The 19,432-nt window shown below is 44.6% G+C and overlaps 1 protein-coding gene across 4 annotated transcripts in view; it reads right to left on the bottom strand.

Moving 5' to 3' along the window:
- The window catches only part of ADCY10 (adenylate cyclase 10), an 84,322-nt gene extending 68,201 nt beyond the window's left edge, over positions 1 to 16,121 (bottom strand). For 2 of the 4 annotated variants that reach the window (XM_040451761.1, XM_040451762.1), the window contains exons 1-8: positions 15,916 to 16,121; positions 10,130 to 10,335; positions 9,390 to 9,494; positions 8,229 to 8,267; positions 7,913 to 8,056; positions 6,232 to 6,437; positions 4,202 to 4,298; positions 506 to 594 (exon numbers count right to left, since the gene is read on the bottom strand). In XM_040451761.1, the coding sequence (XP_040307695.1) occupies positions 506 to 594; positions 4,202 to 4,298; positions 6,232 to 6,437; positions 7,913 to 8,056; positions 8,229 to 8,267; positions 9,390 to 9,494; positions 10,130 to 10,277 (828 nt within the window). In that variant the 5' untranslated portion in view covers positions 10,278 to 10,335; positions 15,916 to 16,121. The remainder of the gene's footprint in view (positions 1 to 505; positions 595 to 4,201; positions 4,299 to 6,231; positions 6,438 to 7,912; positions 8,057 to 8,228; positions 8,268 to 9,389; positions 9,495 to 10,129; positions 10,336 to 15,915) is intronic. The other 2 variants (XM_040451760.1, XM_040451763.1) reach the window with 1 other exon arrangement.
- Positions 16,122 to 19,432: the final 3,311 nt, after the last annotated feature.

Genomic DNA, 19,432 nt, shown 5'->3' with positions numbered 1-19,432 from the left:
TTGGCAAGAATTGTGAAGAATAAATACACGAAATAGCAGAATGCCTGGCATATGGTGAGTGGCGAGAGAGTTCTAATTCACATGAGTTAATACATTTAAGAGAGCCCAGATCTAAGCGAACACAAAGGGAAAATTTTAGGGGGTGGGGGTAGTTCTGGGCATTCTCATTGTCTGTATTGTTAACTCTCGAAGCTCAAGATCTAAGGTAAGTGACTTAGAGAAACATGGTACCAATGTGAATTCACTTGAGATCTGCTAACTGGCATATAGAAAGGGTGACTTTAACTCTTTAACTCTTTAACTCATAGTGAACAACGCCTCCTTTAACTCTTAAAAGTATCCTGATCTGAAAAACCAATGTGATAGTCACCTACACATGGAGAACGTTGGCCCCATCTCTTTTTAGTTCAGTGAAATATTTTACTAGCTACTGGTCTTCTTGATCTTTCCAGTTGCCCAGGATCCCTGACACCCCAAAAGCCAATAAATTAAACTGCGAAAGTACCTGCTTCAATATGCTTTCCATCACATACTTTTGGAGGGACAACTCCAGCTCAGGATCGGACTCCAGCATGCACGCAAGTCTCAGGAGGTCTAAGAGAGCAGAAGGAGGGGCAGGGTCAGAAAAGGAAGTGTGGTCTGCAGTGCTGGGGACCGGAGTCTCCTAGTCTCCTTTCCCTCAGACAGTGGTCTTTATGGTTCAGTCAGGGGACTCTGGGATACCTAGCAGCCAAGCAGAACCAACGGAAATCCAATGAGGATTCTTTTTTTTTTTCCCTTTAATTTTTAAAAAAATGTTTTTATTTTGTTTTTGAGAGAGAGAGATAGACTGAGTGCGAGCCGTTCTTGAATTTTGTTAAATTAAGTACATAGCAAACCAATGGGGGAAAATTATTGCATTTTCTCCTTCAGTAGCACAAAAGAATCAGACCCGCCATTGACAAGATAAAACATATCTTCTAGGGAGCACCTGGCTGGCTCAGTCAGCAGAGCATGGGACTCTTGGTCTCAGGGTCTTGAGTTTGAGCCCCATGTTGAGCTCCACGGAGCCTACTTAAAAAAACAAAAACAAAACAAAAAACAAAAGCCCATATCTTCTGGACAAAAGAAGGAATTGTGGTAAAGATTCTAGTCTGGCTGGAATCCCATGTGAGTACTGGAAATTAAGAAGAAATGATACGAAACAGACTGTGGAGAGAGGCAAGGGAGCAGCAATTATAAAGGTTTAGGCTACTGCAGTGGCAATGGTTATGGAGAGGTACGTGTGCCTGTAGTAAAATAAAGACTTTGGCTGGTTTTTGTTCCTGGTACCTGGGAAGTAACTTCTAAATCTTTGGAATTTTTCAAGTAATGGGATTGTCTTTGTTCATCATGGTGGGCCCTTTGGACCACAGCTGAATTTATGCTAATGAGGTCTCAGGATTGGGCTAGTTGTGCTGGAAACACCAACCATGTGAGGAAAGGGTGGTGACTTTGAGCCATGTGATATGAGCCTGACCTCTGACCCCTGAAGAGGGCAAGGGGGCCGAAGGTTGAGTTTAACCACATGGCCGATGATTCAATCAACCATGCGTTCTTAATAAAACCCCAATAAAAACTGAACACCCAAAGCTTGGGTGAGCTGTCTTTGGTTGGTAATCCTACAGTGATGTACAGGGAGGGTGAAATATCCTGAGGACACAGAGACTTCATGTTTGGGGCCCTCCAGATCTTACCCTATGTGTTCTCTTGATTTGTCTGGTCCTGATTTGTGTCCTTTACAATAAAACTAAAATCATAAGCATGGCACCTAAGATCTGTGAGTCACTCCAGTAAATTATTGGGAGCACTGGGAGTTTATAGACAGTTGGTCAGAAGTGCAGGTGGCCTGGTGACCCTGGAGCTTGCTGCTGGCGTCTGAAGTGAGGAGAGTCTTGGAGAGAACGTAACCCATGAAATCTGTGCCGAGTCCAGGTGGTTAGTATCAGAATTGTATTGTGACAACGCAAAGCCCAAAATCAAGCCTGAAGGAGCCCTTTACTGAAGGCACCATTAAGATCTGGGAGATGGGATGAGGTAAAGCTTAAAGAGTATCACTGGACTTTCTCCATCTCTGGAGATTTTGGGTTCTTGGCCTTTCCTGGTCAATTTTCCTACCGTTTCCCCCCTACCCCACCTCCTGCCCCCTTACATAGTACAGCTTACTACAAGTACAATCTACTACTCGTGATGTTCAAAATATTTATGACCCGGATGTAGATGATGAAAAAGAAGGCTGATTCAAAGATGCTTCTGGGGCACCTGGATAGCTCAGTCGGTTAAGCGTCCGACTCCGTTTCGGCTCAGGTCATGATCTTGCCCTTTTGTGAGTTTGAGCCTCGCATTGGGCTCTGCTAGGACAGTGCAGAGCCTGCTTGGGATTCTCTCTCTCTCCTTCTCACTCTGCCCCTCCCCTACTCACGCTGTCTCTGTCTCTCTCAAAATAAACAAATAAACTCAAAATAATTAAAGAAAATATGTTTCTGAAGTTTCTGGTTTGGAGGAAGAAACGATTCCTAGGGAAAGGTAAGCGGCTCAGTGTTCAGACCTTGTTGACCTACATTTCTAGGCCCAAAATGGAGCTGCTCCAGCCTGTGGCACCACGTCAGCAAACTGAAACTTCAGAACTTTCAAGTCCCCGGAAATGCCCCACTTGACCAGAAATGCAGTCCGTCTAGCCAGGCAGTCCCCAAATGCCAAGCCAACTCTTGGTCTTCTCACCCTAAACGAGGTTGACTATGCGTCCCCCCACCCCCCCGTCAGATATTTTCTGTCTGTCACTTCCTTGTTCTTTAATCTTTCTCTTATAAAAGTTTCTTGCCTTCTACCCCATTTTGCGGGTCTCCACAAGGAGACTGTCCACACCTCATGAAGCATTGAAGTTTGTTTGCATCACCCAGATTGTCCTCTTTAACCATTTTTTTTTTAATTTTTTTTTCAACGTTTATTTATTTTTGGGACAGAGAGAGACAGAGCATGAACGGGGGAGGGGCAGAGAGAGAGGGAGACACAGAATCGGAAACAGGCTCCAGGCTCTGAGCCGTCAGCCCAGAGCCCGACGCGGGGCTCGAACTCACGGACCGCGAGATCGTGACCTGGCTGAAGTCGGACGCTTAACCGACTGTGCCACCCAGGCGCCCCTTTAACCATTTTTTAACAACGTGTTAACGTCTGAGTACCTGTTTGACATCCAGTGAAAATGACCCATGGGCAGTATTTTTAGGGGTCTAGAAATCGTGACAAAAGTCTGGGCTGAATTCTGGCAGTCAGGGCTGGGTCTTATGTGGGGCAAGAAGCTTGCAAAACCATGAGTAGTGCCTCCTTAAATCATGCCCTAGGCTTCTCTTTTTCCTCACCCTAGTCCCAGCCTGCTGGGAGTCCTAGGGAAGTTAAGCATGGATACATAGAATAGGTCTCCAAAATGTGAGCAGAGAAGACTAGGGGGTCAAGGACAGATCCCTAGAATCACCAACATTTAAGGAATGGGAAGGAGGGTAAGCAAAGTCACTGAAAACAGGTGGCTTAAGGTGTAAAAGAAAAACTGGGAAAGAATATTCTGGAACCCAAGGGAAGAGAAGAAGGTATGTCCATAAAAAGAGGGTAACTGAAGACCAACCAGCTAGGATGAGGCATGAAGAGAGGTCATCTGCTTTGGCAAGTCTGATGGTCATTGGTGGCCTTGACCTAAACAGTCTCAGTAGACAGAAGAAGTGGCTAGAAGCTAGACGTCAGGGGCTCAAGACAGAAAAGTAGGTGAACACGTGCCCCCCCCCCCCCGCCCCCGAGGCACATGTAATTTTCACCCAAGTTTATTGGGTGAATAAATAAATGAGAAGATAGGAGGAGGCACAGACATACAGATCACTCTTCTGAGAACTTTGGTGGTGAAAGTTAGGGGCAGAAAGTAGGGTTTATAGAAGTTTTATTTTTCCTTTTATCACGCGGCAGACTTGTACATGTTTAGAAGATAAGGGAGAAGAGTCGTTGCCAAAGCAGAGATGGACGGCCTGAGGAGGGTTATACTTGGAATCACGGTCATGAGGAATGGGAGGAAGGTCCCCTTTGTGGGCCGCTGGGAGCTGTACTGAGGAGGCCGGTCGCTTATAACAGAGCCCTTGGCATTGGTTAAGACCCTACTGAGCACTGGTAGAGGCCAAGGCTCTTGTCCATGGAGCATACTCACTTTTATGGTCACCAGAAGGGTAATAATCCATGAAAGTCATACACTTGGTGAAAAATTCATCAAAGTTAAAAGTAGAAGGCGGCTTTAAGAAATTCACCTAAATGAAGAAAAAAAAGAGAAGTTTTTTGGTTATTCTGAGGATTTTCTGGTCCTTTGAATATAATTGCTCAGCACAAAGGGCAGGGAGTATGCTCTTAAAATGGACATGGTAAATGGAGACTGGCATACTGAGACAACCGAGGTCTATAATTTGAATACGATCACACTAAAAGTCTCTCTGACTAGTCCTTAAGATCTCAAATCTTCAGTGTATATACAGAAGGCCCCACCAGGGGGCTCACCCGCGTGCTTTCCCACTCTTAGAATTTCCTTCTTTTTTTTTTCCTTCGTAACATTTCAATTTAAGTAAAACCCGGCAAAACTATGTATCATTTCTTTCTTCTAAGTATAAAAGGACATAGGGGGCTGATGCCCACAAATGTAGTGGGGAGCATCACCAGCAAGAAGATTCATACCAGGATCAAGAACCCCATTGGTACGATACATGGAGAATGGTACAACCTCATTTTTGTAGTATTCTTGTCTCCCGCCCCATGTGAGTAAACCCTAGTCCAATAATGAGAAAGTGTCAGGCAAAACCAAAGGGAGGGACATTCAACAAAGTGGCCAATACTCTTCTTAGGTGTCAAGGTCACATAACGGCCAGGAAACACCGAACTGTTAGAGACTGCAGGAGACTCCGTAAAAATGACAACGAAATGCAGTGCGAGATCGTGAAGAGAAACCTGAACATTCCACCTAGGGTATTAGCGGGAAACCGGTGAGGTCCAAGTAAGGCCTTCAAGTAGAGAATAGTATTGCATCGATGTTCATGTTTTCTGGTTTCGACAACTGCACTCTGATTATGAGAGATGCTCACATTTGGGGAAGCTGGGGAAGGGGTATATGGAAACTATTAATTTTGAACTTCTCTGCACGTCTAAATTTAATTAAAATGGAAACAATTCCAGGGCGCCTGGGTGGTTCAGTTGGCTGAGCGTCCGACCTTTTGATTTCGGCTCAGGTCATGATCCCGGGGTCATGGGATCGAGCCCCGAGTCTTGCTCTGCCCTGAGTGTGGAGGCTGCTTAAGAATCTCTCTCTCTCCCCCCTCCCCCACTCGCCCTTCCTCTCTCTCTCTCTCTCTCTCTCTCTCTCTCTCTCTCTCTCAAATAAATAAATTAATTAAATTAAAGCAAAACAATTTCTAAGGGTATCCTTAAGGAATGATGGCGTTAGATGGGGAACGGGGCACCGTGAGCCAGCTCGGTCACGCATCCCGGGGGACACCGCGGGAGGAGTGATGGTGTGAGGGCTGTAGAGCGATGCACAGTGTAGGAGAGTCTCTCGCCTCGGCCAGCAGCTACCCGGACCCTCCCCCTCCTCTCCGTTGGCCTTGCATCCATTCCTGGTGCGGCTGGTGGCACGGCCGTCCTCCCTGCTACACACGCTCAACACCCAGTGTCGCTGAGTGACCATATCCCAAGGACAATTCTGCTTATAGTTGGTCTTCAGCTTCACCGCAGTGTCTGCTACGAGGCAGGGCTGTAGGGCGTCTCTCTTCCCTCACTAAAGGGCTGCCCCTCTCCCTCCACCCCTCCCCCTCAGTGATCCCTCGCCCTGAGTTAGGAGGGTGCTGAGTAGCGACACCTCCAACGACACCCCTCTGCTCCTAGGTTGGCAGGGGACCCTTCCTCTTCCTTAAGCAAGGGCACTGGCACACCACAGGCCTCCACACCCAAAGTCCGCATCCTTAGCACAGAGAAACCTAATCATTTCCTCCTGAACGCCGGGCCTTGGCTCCTGGCCTGAAGCCTGTAAGTGTAACTCAGGCTGACGCATCCGAGAGTCTCCAGGCCAGGAGCTTCATGGGACCAGCCTTCCCAGTGGTCTTCCTGACGGGGTGGTATGGGCGGGGGCGGGGGGGGCGGGCGGGGACAGCCCTGGCACAGACCGATGGAACTTTCTGCAAGCAGCAGAATCACACCTACCTTAACTGCTCTCTGATCTGGAATCCTCTCAATTTCGATCATGCTCCGGTCACAGAGCTGCCAGCAGTTTGGTGACAGAATGACATCGTTCATCTGTGCCATGTTCTGGGCAAGGCGCACGTCATCCACCGCCTGACCGATCACCAGAAAGAAGTTGCGTGTCTCATCTCCAAAGACCAGCATGGTGATGTGGCCAGCAGCCAGTCCTGGCAAGAAGGCCCGCACAAGAATTTCCGGGTTATTCCCCAGCAGCGCTGGTTCTTGGAACAGTCAGAATCGACCTCCGAGCAAAACGGAGGTTCTGAAACTTTACGCAGGAATCCGAGAACACCTCTGTGGGCCCAGACCTTCCAAAGCTCCTCTCTTGTCCCACGGCTAGAAAGTCAGCTACTACTTTTCGCCTTTCCTTGACACTTAACTCTCTAGAAGGCCCGATCAGTCCCCAAAGTTATTTTCTTTTCTTCAATGTATTTGTACTTAAGAACAGCAGAGAACAGCTTTAGTAATTCCTTTTGGAGAGGATTTGCATTTTATCAGAGATTGAGGCTTTCATTGAAAAAGAAACCAGGGGTGCCTGGGTGGACCAGCTGGGTAAGCATCCAACTTCGGCTCAGGTCACAATCTCACAGTTCGTGGGTTCGAGCCCCGCGTTGGGCTCCGTGCTGACAGCTCAGAGCCTGGAGCCTGCTTCAGATTCTGTGTGTCCCTCTCTCTCTGTGCCCCTCCCCCTCATATTCTGTCTCTCTCTCCTTCAAAAATAAATAAACGTTAAAAAAATTTTACTTCAAAGATAAACAAACATTAAAAAAATTAATGTTTATTTATTTTTGAGAGAGAGACAGAGTACAAGTAAGGAAGGGGCAGAGAGAGAGAGAGGGAACACAGAATCTGAAGCAGGTTCCAGGTTCTGGGCTGTCAGCACGGAGCCTGACGCGGGGCTCGAACCCACAAACTGTGAGATCGTGACCTGAGCCGAAGCCGGATGCTCAACCGACTGAGCCACCCAGGCACCCCACCTCCCCACCAAATATTTTTTTAAAAAGAAACCCTCAAGGTTGAATCTCAGGCAAGAGCCAGAGGGGAAAAGGTTGGAGAAAAGGAGTAGATATTTTGACAGTGAGGTGTCCCATCCCAACAATGCGCCCTCTGTTTTTAAGTTGAGAGTTAAAGGTTTTGGTACCAGAGCAACAAAAGACAGAATGTTGCAAAATGTGACAGGTACACAAAATGTACGTATGAACGTATCAACTATAAATGATACGTAGTTCACTAATTTGGATGTAAATTTAAGAAAATAAAAAATAAAATAAAATAAGTGATACATAGTTCTTTTATATGACTATCACTGACAGCGGTAAGACCTGAAAACAATAGCAGTAATGGTAATAATGAAGAGTATTTCATGGAGTGGTTATGCTGTGCCAGGCACTACACTAACTATTTCAATTTACTTTTCGTAAGTGCCTCTGAGGTAGATCTTAAGATTAGCCCAAGTTCTAAGGGGTAAATGAGGTAGCCAAAACTCATTCTGGTTAGCTTAATTCCCAAGTTCAAGACATGATAGGCGGGCTGAGCCACTGTGTTCCACCCCATTCTATGTCTTCTCTTGGGGAGAGAGTTTCCTCAGGGGTCAGCACCCATGTCCAGATTGCTTTAGCGTCTCCCCTTTCTCAAAGCTTACCTATCTTGACTCGGACATCCAGGCCTTCTTCGGACTCCTGAGTCTCGAACAAGCCGTGGATCTCCAGGCTACATTTAATTACCACCGTGATAATGTTTTTCAGTTGCCTTCGCTCCACCTTCCACAGGGCGAGTAGTGCATCACCTTGAAGAGACAGATACACGGAGAGCTCCTGCCCCGCCCTGCCCTGGGGATCAGTCGTGTCTGGGGATTCAGACTGTTGTGTCTGAAATCTGCGTAGACACTCTTCAAACATTCCTCAAGGCGCACCTCACCATTCCTTCCTTACCCCTCCCATCTCCGTGAGCCCCCCTACCTGCAAATTTTAAGATGTCTCCTCCAAAAATCAACACTTCTGAGAAAAGAAGAAAACAAGGTAAATCAAACTCCAATTCCTTAAAGCTAGTAAGAATTCATTCTTCATCCGGGGAATAGAAATTAGCTCAAGAGAACATTAGTTCGGAGTATAAACTCATGCTAAAGATGCCTGAAACAAGTCAGTCACTTATACCCACTGAGGTGTTTCTTCAACTGTAGAATGCACACGGAACGAGACTAGTATGTGGTCTGTTTCTGTGAATGGGAAGAGAAAGGAAGGCAGGTGGGGTTTCTGGTGAGGTCTGAAGACAGTGAGCTATGCCCATGATAATGGAGTGCTTTCTCCTGATCAATGGAACGCTCGAGTGGCATGGGTAAGTGGAGGAATGACAGGACTCCGCATTGCAGTGAGAATCAGGAAACCGGAAAAGCACAACTACGGTCAGCTTGGGTGTCATTACCAACTTGCATTTTGTTTACGTAGGCTTTACAAGAGACGTGGGCATTGTTTTTTCTTCTGTGTGTGTGTCACAAACTTGTTGAGCACCGTCGTCCTGAGTGGGATGCAAACAGGAAGTAGATACAGTTTCTGCTCTTAAGGAACATGAACTTTGGTCTAGTTGGGTGCCATTAAGATAATGCTGGAGAACGTAGAGCCCAGTAAGACTAGACCCTGAGTTTACCTTAATGGAGTAAGACTTTTTGCTTCATGAATAGTTCAAATGAAGAATACACACAAGATGGCCGGCAGAGGTTGAAAAGTCAGTTTTAAGTGCTTCCGACTCCATCATTAGAAGACAAAGCACTAATAAGTGAGTTATAAATCACTCACCTGTTCATACAACATTCTCTTAATGACTACGGTGGGCTTATGTCGATGCTCGCTTTTTTTGAGTCATTGAATATAACTAAAGTTCTTTAAAGGTAATCTCTATTTCAGTGTTTTAACTGGTCCAAAACATTCTGTCCCTCAGTCTGTGTTAGTGAGGTTTGATCACGTTCCTTCACTTGCACGATGTTAGTTTCCAAAAAAAGACTGGTTTCATACACATTTCATGAGGAAAATAAAGGTAAGTGTTCTGTCAGGCTATCACCAAAAAAACCACAGGGAAACAATGAATTAAACACACGTAAGTCAGAAACCCGTGGGGACACTTACTCTCGACTATCGCGCTTATGTAGTGGTTGAGGATTTCCACCAACTGCTCAGCCCCTCGGTCCATGTACATGGCTGTGCTGAACTTCTCAGTCATTGCAGTAAAACCTGTAAGAAATGTCCACCTAGTTTCCTAGGCTCCCTGGAGGAACCAGAGGCAAGACAAGAGGAACTCATTGGAGAGCACTGGGCTCCAGCTCTTAAGAACGGGCAAGGTTTCTTCTCAGTGATCGTCAGCAGCCCCCCTTGTCTATGCTTATTATCTTAGGGGTCAGGGAAGGATGCCAGCTACCTCTTGCCTCCAAATTTCTCACCTTGCACAGGGATGGCGGCAATTCCCTTAGCTGGTCTAGAACTTCCATCCCATGGTATTGAAAACATACAACATGTAAACACTTCTGAAGAGGTGACAAGTTTACCGTTAAGATGTAAACAACATCTGGAGGACCATCTCCTGAGGTCAAGTTTGCCTGGGATATGTATGGGGCTTGGGGACTAGAGTCAGTGCTGTCGGGACACTGGAGTCTAAAGTTCCAGGCATGGGACTGGGGCATCTCAAAGGTTTTCCCATGACTGGACGTGTTGGGTAAGGGAAGACAGGAGGGCCAGGTACACAGGCTGTCCCTCTCCCTCCGGTTTTCTCCGTAGCGATGTCCGTAATAGTGCAAAAGCTCAAAATGGGCCACCCCACTCTGCAATCGAGCTGTGCGTCCACCCACATGAAAGATTCCCTTTGTGCTTGCCTGAAATATCAACAAACATCAGGACTCCATCAAAATAATCCACAGAGGGTCGCTCTGGAGAGAAGTCTCCATAGACAATGAGATCTGGTAAATGCGCGGCTATTCTGACGATGGCCCGGTCCTGGGATTCTTCTCTTCGAGTGCTCATGTTCAAGGCAAGTGTTCAGGAGTTTATGGTCACAGCAAACAGTCCCCAGATAGACCTTCTGGAAAGAAAAGCTGAGAATGGAGGACATCTGACATATTCATTTACTCATTTTCCTATTCCTTTTTCTCCACCTGCGTTGTACTAAACTGTGAACGACACTTATTTAAGGGACTGAGTAGTGATAATGCCTGATGTGTGCAGTCATCCTTGAAAAGGGCCACTTTTCTATTCTGAGTACCCCTCACACACTGGGCCGCCAACCCTGAGCAGCCGTTACATGAACGAGCACCACTGCAAACAGGATGGGGTGAAAGAAGGCAGCCGAATGAGTCCATCCGTTTTCATGAAGGGATGAGCTGGTCAGTGTGCGAGTCGTGTTGCAGAGGGGTCAGCGGCACTTTTCACTCAGTCTACACCCCTTGTCCTTCTGTCCCCATGGGTCATCCTGCTCTCTCCCTCCCTTTCGTTCTCTCATCTTTTCTCTCTCCTTTTTGAGAATTAAAAAGTGTAGACGTGGGTTTTGTGGGTGGATATTTATACAAAGGTGAGCGGCAAAGTATTACATACAAGCAAGAGGTCAAGTGTATTTAAGGCACAGTCTTAAATAAACAGAGGAAAGGAATTCAAGGCTGTGTGTGTGTGTGTGTGTGTGTGTGTGTGTGTGTGTGCACGCGCACACACACGCACAAGGTTTTAAACTGTAAGTAAAAGGAAATGTTGAAATTTCAATCCATTGCCCGGTTAGTTCTAAGAAAACTAGAATTTCCCAAGGCCTTCCTTTAGCTGTTGGGGCCAATTAAATGTTCATGCCTGGATGTTGTAAAAATCATGCTCTACCACGCTGACGAGAAATAGCATACCCAACCTTTTTTCAGAGCAATCCAAGTTCCTGGAATAAGTGATACAGAAAAATAAAAGAGCTTAAAAAAAAAAAAGAAAAAGACAGGGGGGAAAAAAAAGGAACTGTTACTGACCATCAGGGAGGAACTGATTAGTAATTTCAACCAGACATACCTAGGTCATATTGGGGTATGTGAGAGGATTAGAAGCAAAAGTGAGACAGTTTTTTTTTTTTAAGTTTATTTTTTTGAGAGAGAGAGTGTGTGAGAGAATGTGCATGTTTGCACATGAGTGAGCGGGGGGAGGAGAAGAAGGAGAGGGGGACAGAGGATCCGAAGCAGGCTCTGCACTGACAGCAGAGAGCCCAATGTGGCTCCAACTCATAAACCATGAGATCATGACCTGAGCCGAAGCTGGATGTTTAACTGACCGAGCCGCCCAGGTGCCCCAAGACAGTTAATATTAGTATTTTTAGCAAACTTTAAAGTGTCTGGAAAACCTCTCAAACTGAGCACTAAATATTAGGTATTGAATGACCTTTAGAAGGAAAAGTCAAACTCAATTGTTAAGAAGTGAAGAGAGATACAGAAATGTGTAAGTAGGGTTAAAAAATTAAAACATTCAATAAAAACCACAGCATGTACCAGGAACAATTAGTAGATCACATTAAGTCAAATAATTTCAGATAGTGAATTTGATAAGTGTTATATGAACGTACAAGAGGGTGGGAGAAGACTGAATTCCCAGAATAAACTGAGACTTAGGAAAAATGCTTAAGAAAACTTAGAGGGAGTTTTAAGCTTTATTAAAAGCAAAGAAATCTTTAAAAGAGGAAGAAGGGCAAAGCTTCTGCCTTCTTCACTACAGAGAATTGAAAAGTGTAACAAATATTGCTAAGAAAGAATTGAACTCCAAGCTAAGAAGGTAGTGATAAAGCACCCATGCATTAAACAATTTTTTTTAATGTTTATTTATTTTTGAGAGACAGAGACAGAGACAGAATATGAGCAGGGGAAGGGTAGAGAGAGAGAGACAGACAGACACAGAATCCAAAGTAGGCTCCAGGCTCTGAGTGGTCAGCTCAGAGCCCCATGTGGAACTCAAACCCACGAACTGTGAGATCATGACTCTAGCTGAACTTGGACGACCAATCAACTGAGCCACCCAGGCACCCCAAGCACCTAGTCATTTTAAATAAATTCAAGGAGCCAGCCCCAGATAACCTATAAACACAAATACTGAAATACTGGACAGATGTAATCTCAAGAACAAGAGAGGAGCTGGAAAACTGGAAGTGGGCACATTCTCTTCTGAATTTCAAAAGATGAGGCTACAGGGGCCCCTGGGTAGCTCAGCCGATTGAACATCTGACTTCGGCTCAGGTCACAATCTCACAATTTGTGGGTTTGAGCCCCATGTCGGGCTCTGCGCTGACAGCTTGCAGTCTGGAATCTGCTTCAGATGCTGTGCTCCCTGTCTCTCTCTCTCTCTCTCTGCCCCTCTCTGCTTGTGCGCTCTCTCTCAAAAATAAATAAACATTAAAAAAATTTAAAAAAAAGATGAGGCTACAGAAAACATAGACTGGTAAATATAATGTATCAGTCAGTATAAGCTAGGTCATGCTTCGTTAACAAACGCTCCAAAATCGCAAGTAAAGGAGGGCTATTTCCTGCTCATTTCTTTCTTGTGCTACGTATCTTTTGTAGGTCATCTGAGGCTTTCCTCTAGTGATGCCTTCACTATGGGATCCGGGCTGGGACATTCTGGATGCCAAGACAGTGGGAAGAAAGGATTAAAGGGACAGATTCATTCTTAAAGTGTCCTCCCAGAAGTAATATATTTCTCCTTCCACTCACATGACCTTGGCCAAAGAAAATTATGAGAACACGATTTCAAATAAGTGAAGTGCAACTCTACCGTGTGTGAGAGAGCTGGCATATTTGTGATAATCCAAATATTTGTTAATACGTGAGCACGTAGATAAGCAAGAGGGATTTAAAAGGAGTCAAAATGGATTCAGAGCCAAGAGCAGAGTTCTTTCCTTTTTTTTTTTTTTTTTTTAATTTTTTTTTTCAACGTTTATTTATTTTTGGGACAGAGAGAGACAGAGCATGAACGGGGGAGGGGCAGAGAGAGAGGGAGACACAGAATCGGAAACAGGCTCCAGGCTCTGAGCCATCAGTCCAGAGCCCGACGCGGGGCTCGAACTCACGGACCTTGAGATCGTGACCTGGCTGAAGTCGGACGCTTAACCGACTGCGCCACCCAGGCGCCCCAGTTCTTTCCTTTTTTGAAGTTACTGAATTTTTAAGTCAAGAGAAAGCCGTAGATAAAGTATATCTTGACTTTAACAAGATTTTAATGGCCAAATTTCTCACATCCTTATGGGTAAGACACAAAATTTTAGGAGTGATAAACACATAGTTCTCTGGTAATGCAGCTAACAGTCCTACCTAAAGGACACTGATTTGTGTTGTAGTGTCCATTCAGAGGGGAGCCTCTACGGGCACGCTAGAGGACATCTTTAAAGATGTAATTGGAGAGAGAGCCAATGAACTGAATGACAGAATCAGGATCTTAAAATGTCTTCATTGACTAAAATAATAATGAAATTTCAGAAGAATATAGGCAAAGTGCTATACATAGAATTTTAACAAAATCAAATGCATAGGCACACGGTACGAAAACTAGATTTACTGCAAATTCCGTGTTATCTCTTAAAAAACATTTTTATGGGGTGCCCGGGTGGCTCAGTCGGTTAAGCGTCCGACCGGCTCAGGTCATGATCTCACGGTCCGTGAGTTCGAGCCCCGCGTCGGGCTCTGTGCTGACAGCTCAGAGCCTGGAGCCTGCTTCGGATTCTGTGTCTCCCTCTCTCTCTGCCCCTCCCCTGCTCATGCTCTGTCTCTGTCTCAAAAATAAATAAAACAATAAAAATAAATAAATAAATAAATAAATAAATAAATAAATAAATAAAAACATTTAAAAAATTTTTAAACAGTGTAAAGTCCCCAACTGAGCAAACTTGGAAAGTGCTGGACTTCCTCGCGAGGGGCACAGCTGCCTCGCCTTCCAGACTGTAGTGAATCTTATCTTTAATGGAAAGATGATTGCTAAGATTCCATTGTTTTAAATAAGTTGATTTGAGGACTTGGGCAGGTTTTCTTAGGTTTATGATTACCCGGCAAGAAATTAGATTCATTTGGCCACGAAAATGACAAACGTATGAGGAAAAACGGAATAAGAAAATGATTTGTCTGTGGGCTGAAGAGGCAAAGACATCTCAAATGAATCCCTGAGAGTTTTTCTTGGGAACACTCCTAAGAAGACAACAGACAATTTCTAATTTAGAAGGCTTAGATTAATATTTACTCTGTGACGCATACCACATTTTAACGTATTGATAGGTTGCCTCAAAACAGCACTGTGGGGTAGGCCCCACTCCCATTTATAGATGCAGAAACTGAAGTTCAGAGAGATTAATTTGCCTTGGTCCCCACTGCTGGAAAGCCCAGGTCTCTGGGATTTAAATGTCCACGTTGTTTCTATCACACCTGCTACATCCCATTTGTGTATGTTTTTTGTTTTTGTTTTTTTAATATAATTTATTATCAAATTGGCTTACATACAACACCCAGTGCTCATCCCGACAAGTGCCCTCCTCAATGCCCATCACCCATTTCCCCCCCTCCCCCACGCCCCCAAGACTGAAAGAGCAAGCAGGCGGTTGAGACCCCCAAAGACATACCGAGAAAGAGTCTCGTGAAAGAAAGGAGTGCGCAGTTCTGTTCTACTCAAAACTCAGCAGTATCCACAAATGAAAATGAAATTAAAGATCAGTTATATCCATGATGGTTTCTCTAAATACATCCTCCAGAAACTTCTATAGATTTCAGCTTTCATCCAGTGTTTCACCACTCTGTAAAACCAGGTTTTACAAGGGTCCAAAGAGGAGATATTCTGAACTGCAAGGGATAATATCGTGAGGAAAGCTTGCCAGACCCCTCTAGCCAAGGCAACTTGTCCTCTGTGCTATTAGGGCACTTAGAGTCTATAAATGTATTAAATGTGCCTTATTTCCTATTTAAATATCCTTACTTATCTATTGCTCTCTTTATGTCTTCCTGTGCATTGTAAACTCCTCTGTTTTAGAGACCCTGGTCTACACGTCCCTGTTTCTTCCAGAGCATCTTCCTACCACCCCCCCCTTACACAGTAGGCACTTGCTATGTGAGGAGGCTATCGGGTGAGCGGTTGTAGGAGGTAAAGACAGCCTGCATCCAGGATAAACAGGATGAGGCCACATTTAAGACTTCAAGTTTTTAAAAAAAATTTTTTTTGATGTTTTATTTATTTTTGAGACAGTGAGAGACAGAGCATGAACAGGGGAGGGTCAGAGAGAGGGAGACACAGAATCTGAAACAGGCTCCAGGCTCTGAGCTGTCAGCACAGAGCCCGACGAGGGGCTCAAAGTCACGGACCGTGAGATCATGACCTGAGCCGAAGTCGGCCGCTTAACCGACTGAGCCACCCAGGCGCCCCAAGACTTCAAGTTTCTAACCTTACTTAAAAGCCCGGCAGAGATATATACATCATGATTATCTATCTATCTATCTATCTATCTATCTATCTATCTATCTATCTATCTATCATCTATCTACCTACCTACCTACATACCTATCTGGGATTCCTAGCCCAAGGATTCCCCACTTTCCTCTAAGCTCCAATACCTGTCTTCCCAGAGGGCAGCCCTCACCTTTAACTCTGCAACCGTTCTTTCTACTGACATGCCACATACCTCCTCTTCCTCCAAGGCTGAGGAGAAGCCAGGGCCTGGATCAGGTACTAGATCTTTCGGGGGTGCTTTAAACAGGAAAGAGGTCTGGGCGACATTATTCTGAAGCCAGCAGCAGAGCTGTGTCCCCTTAGAGCTGACCCACAAAATGACAGTTTTGTCTAAAAGCCGTTTTCCAGGCCACACCCTCATCAGAAGGTCATTGTTTCCCTGCTCACTGACCCTGCTCCTGATTGGCTGGCCCTGCCCTCCCCTCCCCCACCAGTCCCAGTGACCTATTGCTCCTATAGGGACTGGCTCTTTCCGGTTGGCAGGTAGGACAAGTGGGGCAAGGGTCAGGGAGACTGATATGACCCCCGAGTAGTTCTCACGTCTCTTTCTCTGACCTTGTGGAGGGTGGTTGAAATTAGGCAATAGTTTGTAGGTGGTTATTATAAAGCCACGGATCTCCAGAATAAGCAAACACCCAATTTGGTTATTGATTGATTTACCAGGACTATGAAATTTACCAGTACTTACTCTTCAGGCATTTCTGTGAGGCAGATTTTTGTGTGAAGAATTACGTACCTGTCTTTTTTGATCGGTTAAGTGCACGCTTCTGACCTCATTTACCCCAAAGGTAACTTGTGGCCCAACATTGGCATTGGATTTGGGTTTCTCAATCCAATATGACACCGGCAAAATCTTTTAAGTGGGTGGCATATTTTCCAACAGCTTAAGTCATGTTTTGATTTCCTAGCTGTTCTTACGTAGGTCATAACTACACTTAACATTTAGTGACACGTATGTAAAACTTGAATTTAAGAAAGTTGAACTGAAAAAGCAAGGCATCATTCTCAAGCCCAGCCCTCTAACTGAATTTACTGTGTGCTCCAAAAAGTTGTAAAACACAGTTGTCTTAATGGAGGAAGAGATTCCTTTAATTATGTCTGTCGAGAACATTTTCTGATGTCAGTTGTGGAAACCGGTCTTAATATAATTAGAATCATACCTCATATAATTAAACAGACCCCTTAGGGAGGAAGCCGTGTTAACATCAGTGTTTTCTATTTGTGTTTCATTATGTAAACAAGCTCCTGTTTTGCTTCATGGAGAGGAACCTGGGCTCCCAGGTCAGGCCAACCTTTCCTGATTGTTTGAACAACTTTAAAGAGAGACAATCTGTTTACTAGGCAGAAATGAGTCAATGTTGCTTTGAAATGAATGCCAAACCACAAGAAGATTAGGTTAAAGAATTTATCTTGAGTATGCTCCACCCTGCCTCTGGGTCCCCCGCGCCCCCACCCCAAGCAGCTTGTTTTCTGCTTTAACCTGTGGAAGTCTTAGAAATTCCAATAGTCACTACCCCAGAAGGTGTGCAAATAGGGGTAACATGGCCCACCTTTTTTGCAGGTATACTTTGGTCTAAGAAAGTACTTTTGGGGTCTACCTTCAATTAATAAGCTTACCGTTTTTCTGAAACTTACTACACTTAATTTTGTGTTAAAATGTTATTTTGATTGAGCTTTACAACAATCTTATCAAGTAAATACTCTCCTCACCCCATTTCACTCTTGGATATATACTAAAGCCCAGACACAAAGGGTAATAAGGCTTCACAGTTAATATGTAGCAGAGTTGAGCTGAAACACCCTGGGAACTCACCTAATGAAGTTGTGGGGACCAGTTAGAAATTTTGATAGAGAATTCAACTCAACAGGACTGATCAAGTGATTTGCACCACTGTGAAAAGTACTTTTACGGAGCTCAGTGCCTACATTGGTAGCGAGGGCTTCTGGTATATAAATTCTCCTAGATTTTCGAAAATAGTTGTGAAACTGGTCAGTGGACTATGTGTTTCCAATGTCAGCAAGAGTTAACTAGACTCTTAATTTTTAGGATTCAATAATGGGATGGATGAGAGTTCTGGGCATAAATAAAAGGATGAGCTGATGGTCTGTCCATGGAACTTCTGAGAACCAACAGGAAGATAATTGTGATTGTATCTAAATGCTACAATTAATGTGACGAAGTGGGGCTTAGAAGAACCCATTTAGGAAAGAGCAGGTTTTAATGAAAAGAAAGAAACATCACTTCAACATATGTATTTTAATAAACTTTTTTGTGTCTATGCCATATTTCGTAATAGATGTTTTTCTTAAAGGTTTAACCCTAGGAAACACATACACACGTGCTCACACATGCCAAACTAATTCAAACAGCATGGTTTATACAAAGAAAGCAATAATGGGGCACCCGGGTGGCTCAGTCAGTTAAGCGTCCAACTTTGGCTCAGGTCATGATCTCACGGTTTGGGAGTTCGAGCCCTGAGCTGGGCTCTGTGCGGATAGCTTGCTTTGGGTTCTGTGTCTCCCTCTCTCTCTCTGACCCTCCCCTGCTCATGCGCTCTCTCAAAAATAAACATTAAAAAAAGAAATTGGACTCTTCAGGACCTCTTTACTTCTGTGTCACGTTCTCTAATCCTTCCTCCTCGAAGGTGGATTACAGGGAAGGGATAAGTGATTAAAAAGTGCAAGGTTTTCACCGATAATTGCCTCGATCAGTTAAATATATTATTTAAAAAGTTCTTGGGGCACTGGGGTGGCTCAGTCGGTTAAGCGTCCAACTTCGGCTCAGGTCACGATCTGGTGGTTCGTGGGCGAATCCATGGTGTGGAGCCTGCTCGGGATTCTGTCTCTCCTCTCTGCCCCGCCCCCACTTGTGCGTGCGCACGCGTGCTCTCTCGCTCAAGAATAAACATTAAAAAAAAATGAATAAAAAGTTCTTTTTGTCATTGCTTCTTCAAACTTAGAAATAACTTGCTTTGCTGATTCCTCTGACTACAGTTCTGCCCAGGACGGGCTCTAGTAGGATTTTCAGAAGGAAGCTCAGTACTCCAAACTGGAGCTCCAATCAAATAGGATATTGATTATATTTCTAGCACGGAGTAGTCTATGTCCAGTCTCTCTCTTCAAAATGGGGACAAAGGTCACACATGTTTACACAAAGCTGACTTGGGGCCCCTGGGCGGCGCAGTGGGTTAAGCGTCTTGATCTTGGCTCAGGTCATGATCTCGTGGTTCAGGAGCTGGAGCACTGATGGCGTGGTGCCTGCTTGGGATTCTCGCTCTTCTGCTCTCTGCCCCTCCCCTGCTGGTCTGTGCGCACTCTCTCTCTCTAAATAAATAAGTAAACTTAAAAAAATTTAAAAAAAGAAAGCCAATTTATGTTCCAGGCATTCTACTAGGCACTTTGATTTGCCCAAAGTCATAGATTATAAACCATAGAGCTGGGATTCCAACTTAGGACTGGAGAGCCTTTTCGGCCACATTCTATCAATTATTGACTGTAATTCAATAACTGAGAAATCTTTTGTTACTCTGTAGCCATACAAGAATTGCTAGCATTCCACTACCCATTTCTCACTCTCTTTAGCTCTATTTCCTTTTACTTCTAGCTATTTCACCACCCTTCCCTGTAAAAGAGATAATTTAACCTTTCAACTCTCTCTGGTTGAGTAGTACAGAAGAAAGCCAAGGGTA

This window comes from Herpailurus yagouaroundi, unplaced genomic scaffold (genome assembly GCF_014898765.1).
Source record: "Herpailurus yagouaroundi ecotype Mexico unplaced genomic scaffold, PumYag 205, whole genome shotgun sequence".
Taxonomy (NCBI): domain Eukaryota; kingdom Metazoa; phylum Chordata; class Mammalia; order Carnivora; family Felidae; genus Herpailurus; species Herpailurus yagouaroundi.
Note: the sequence above shows the minus strand (reverse complement) of the source record. Positions and strands in the feature narration are given on the sequence as shown.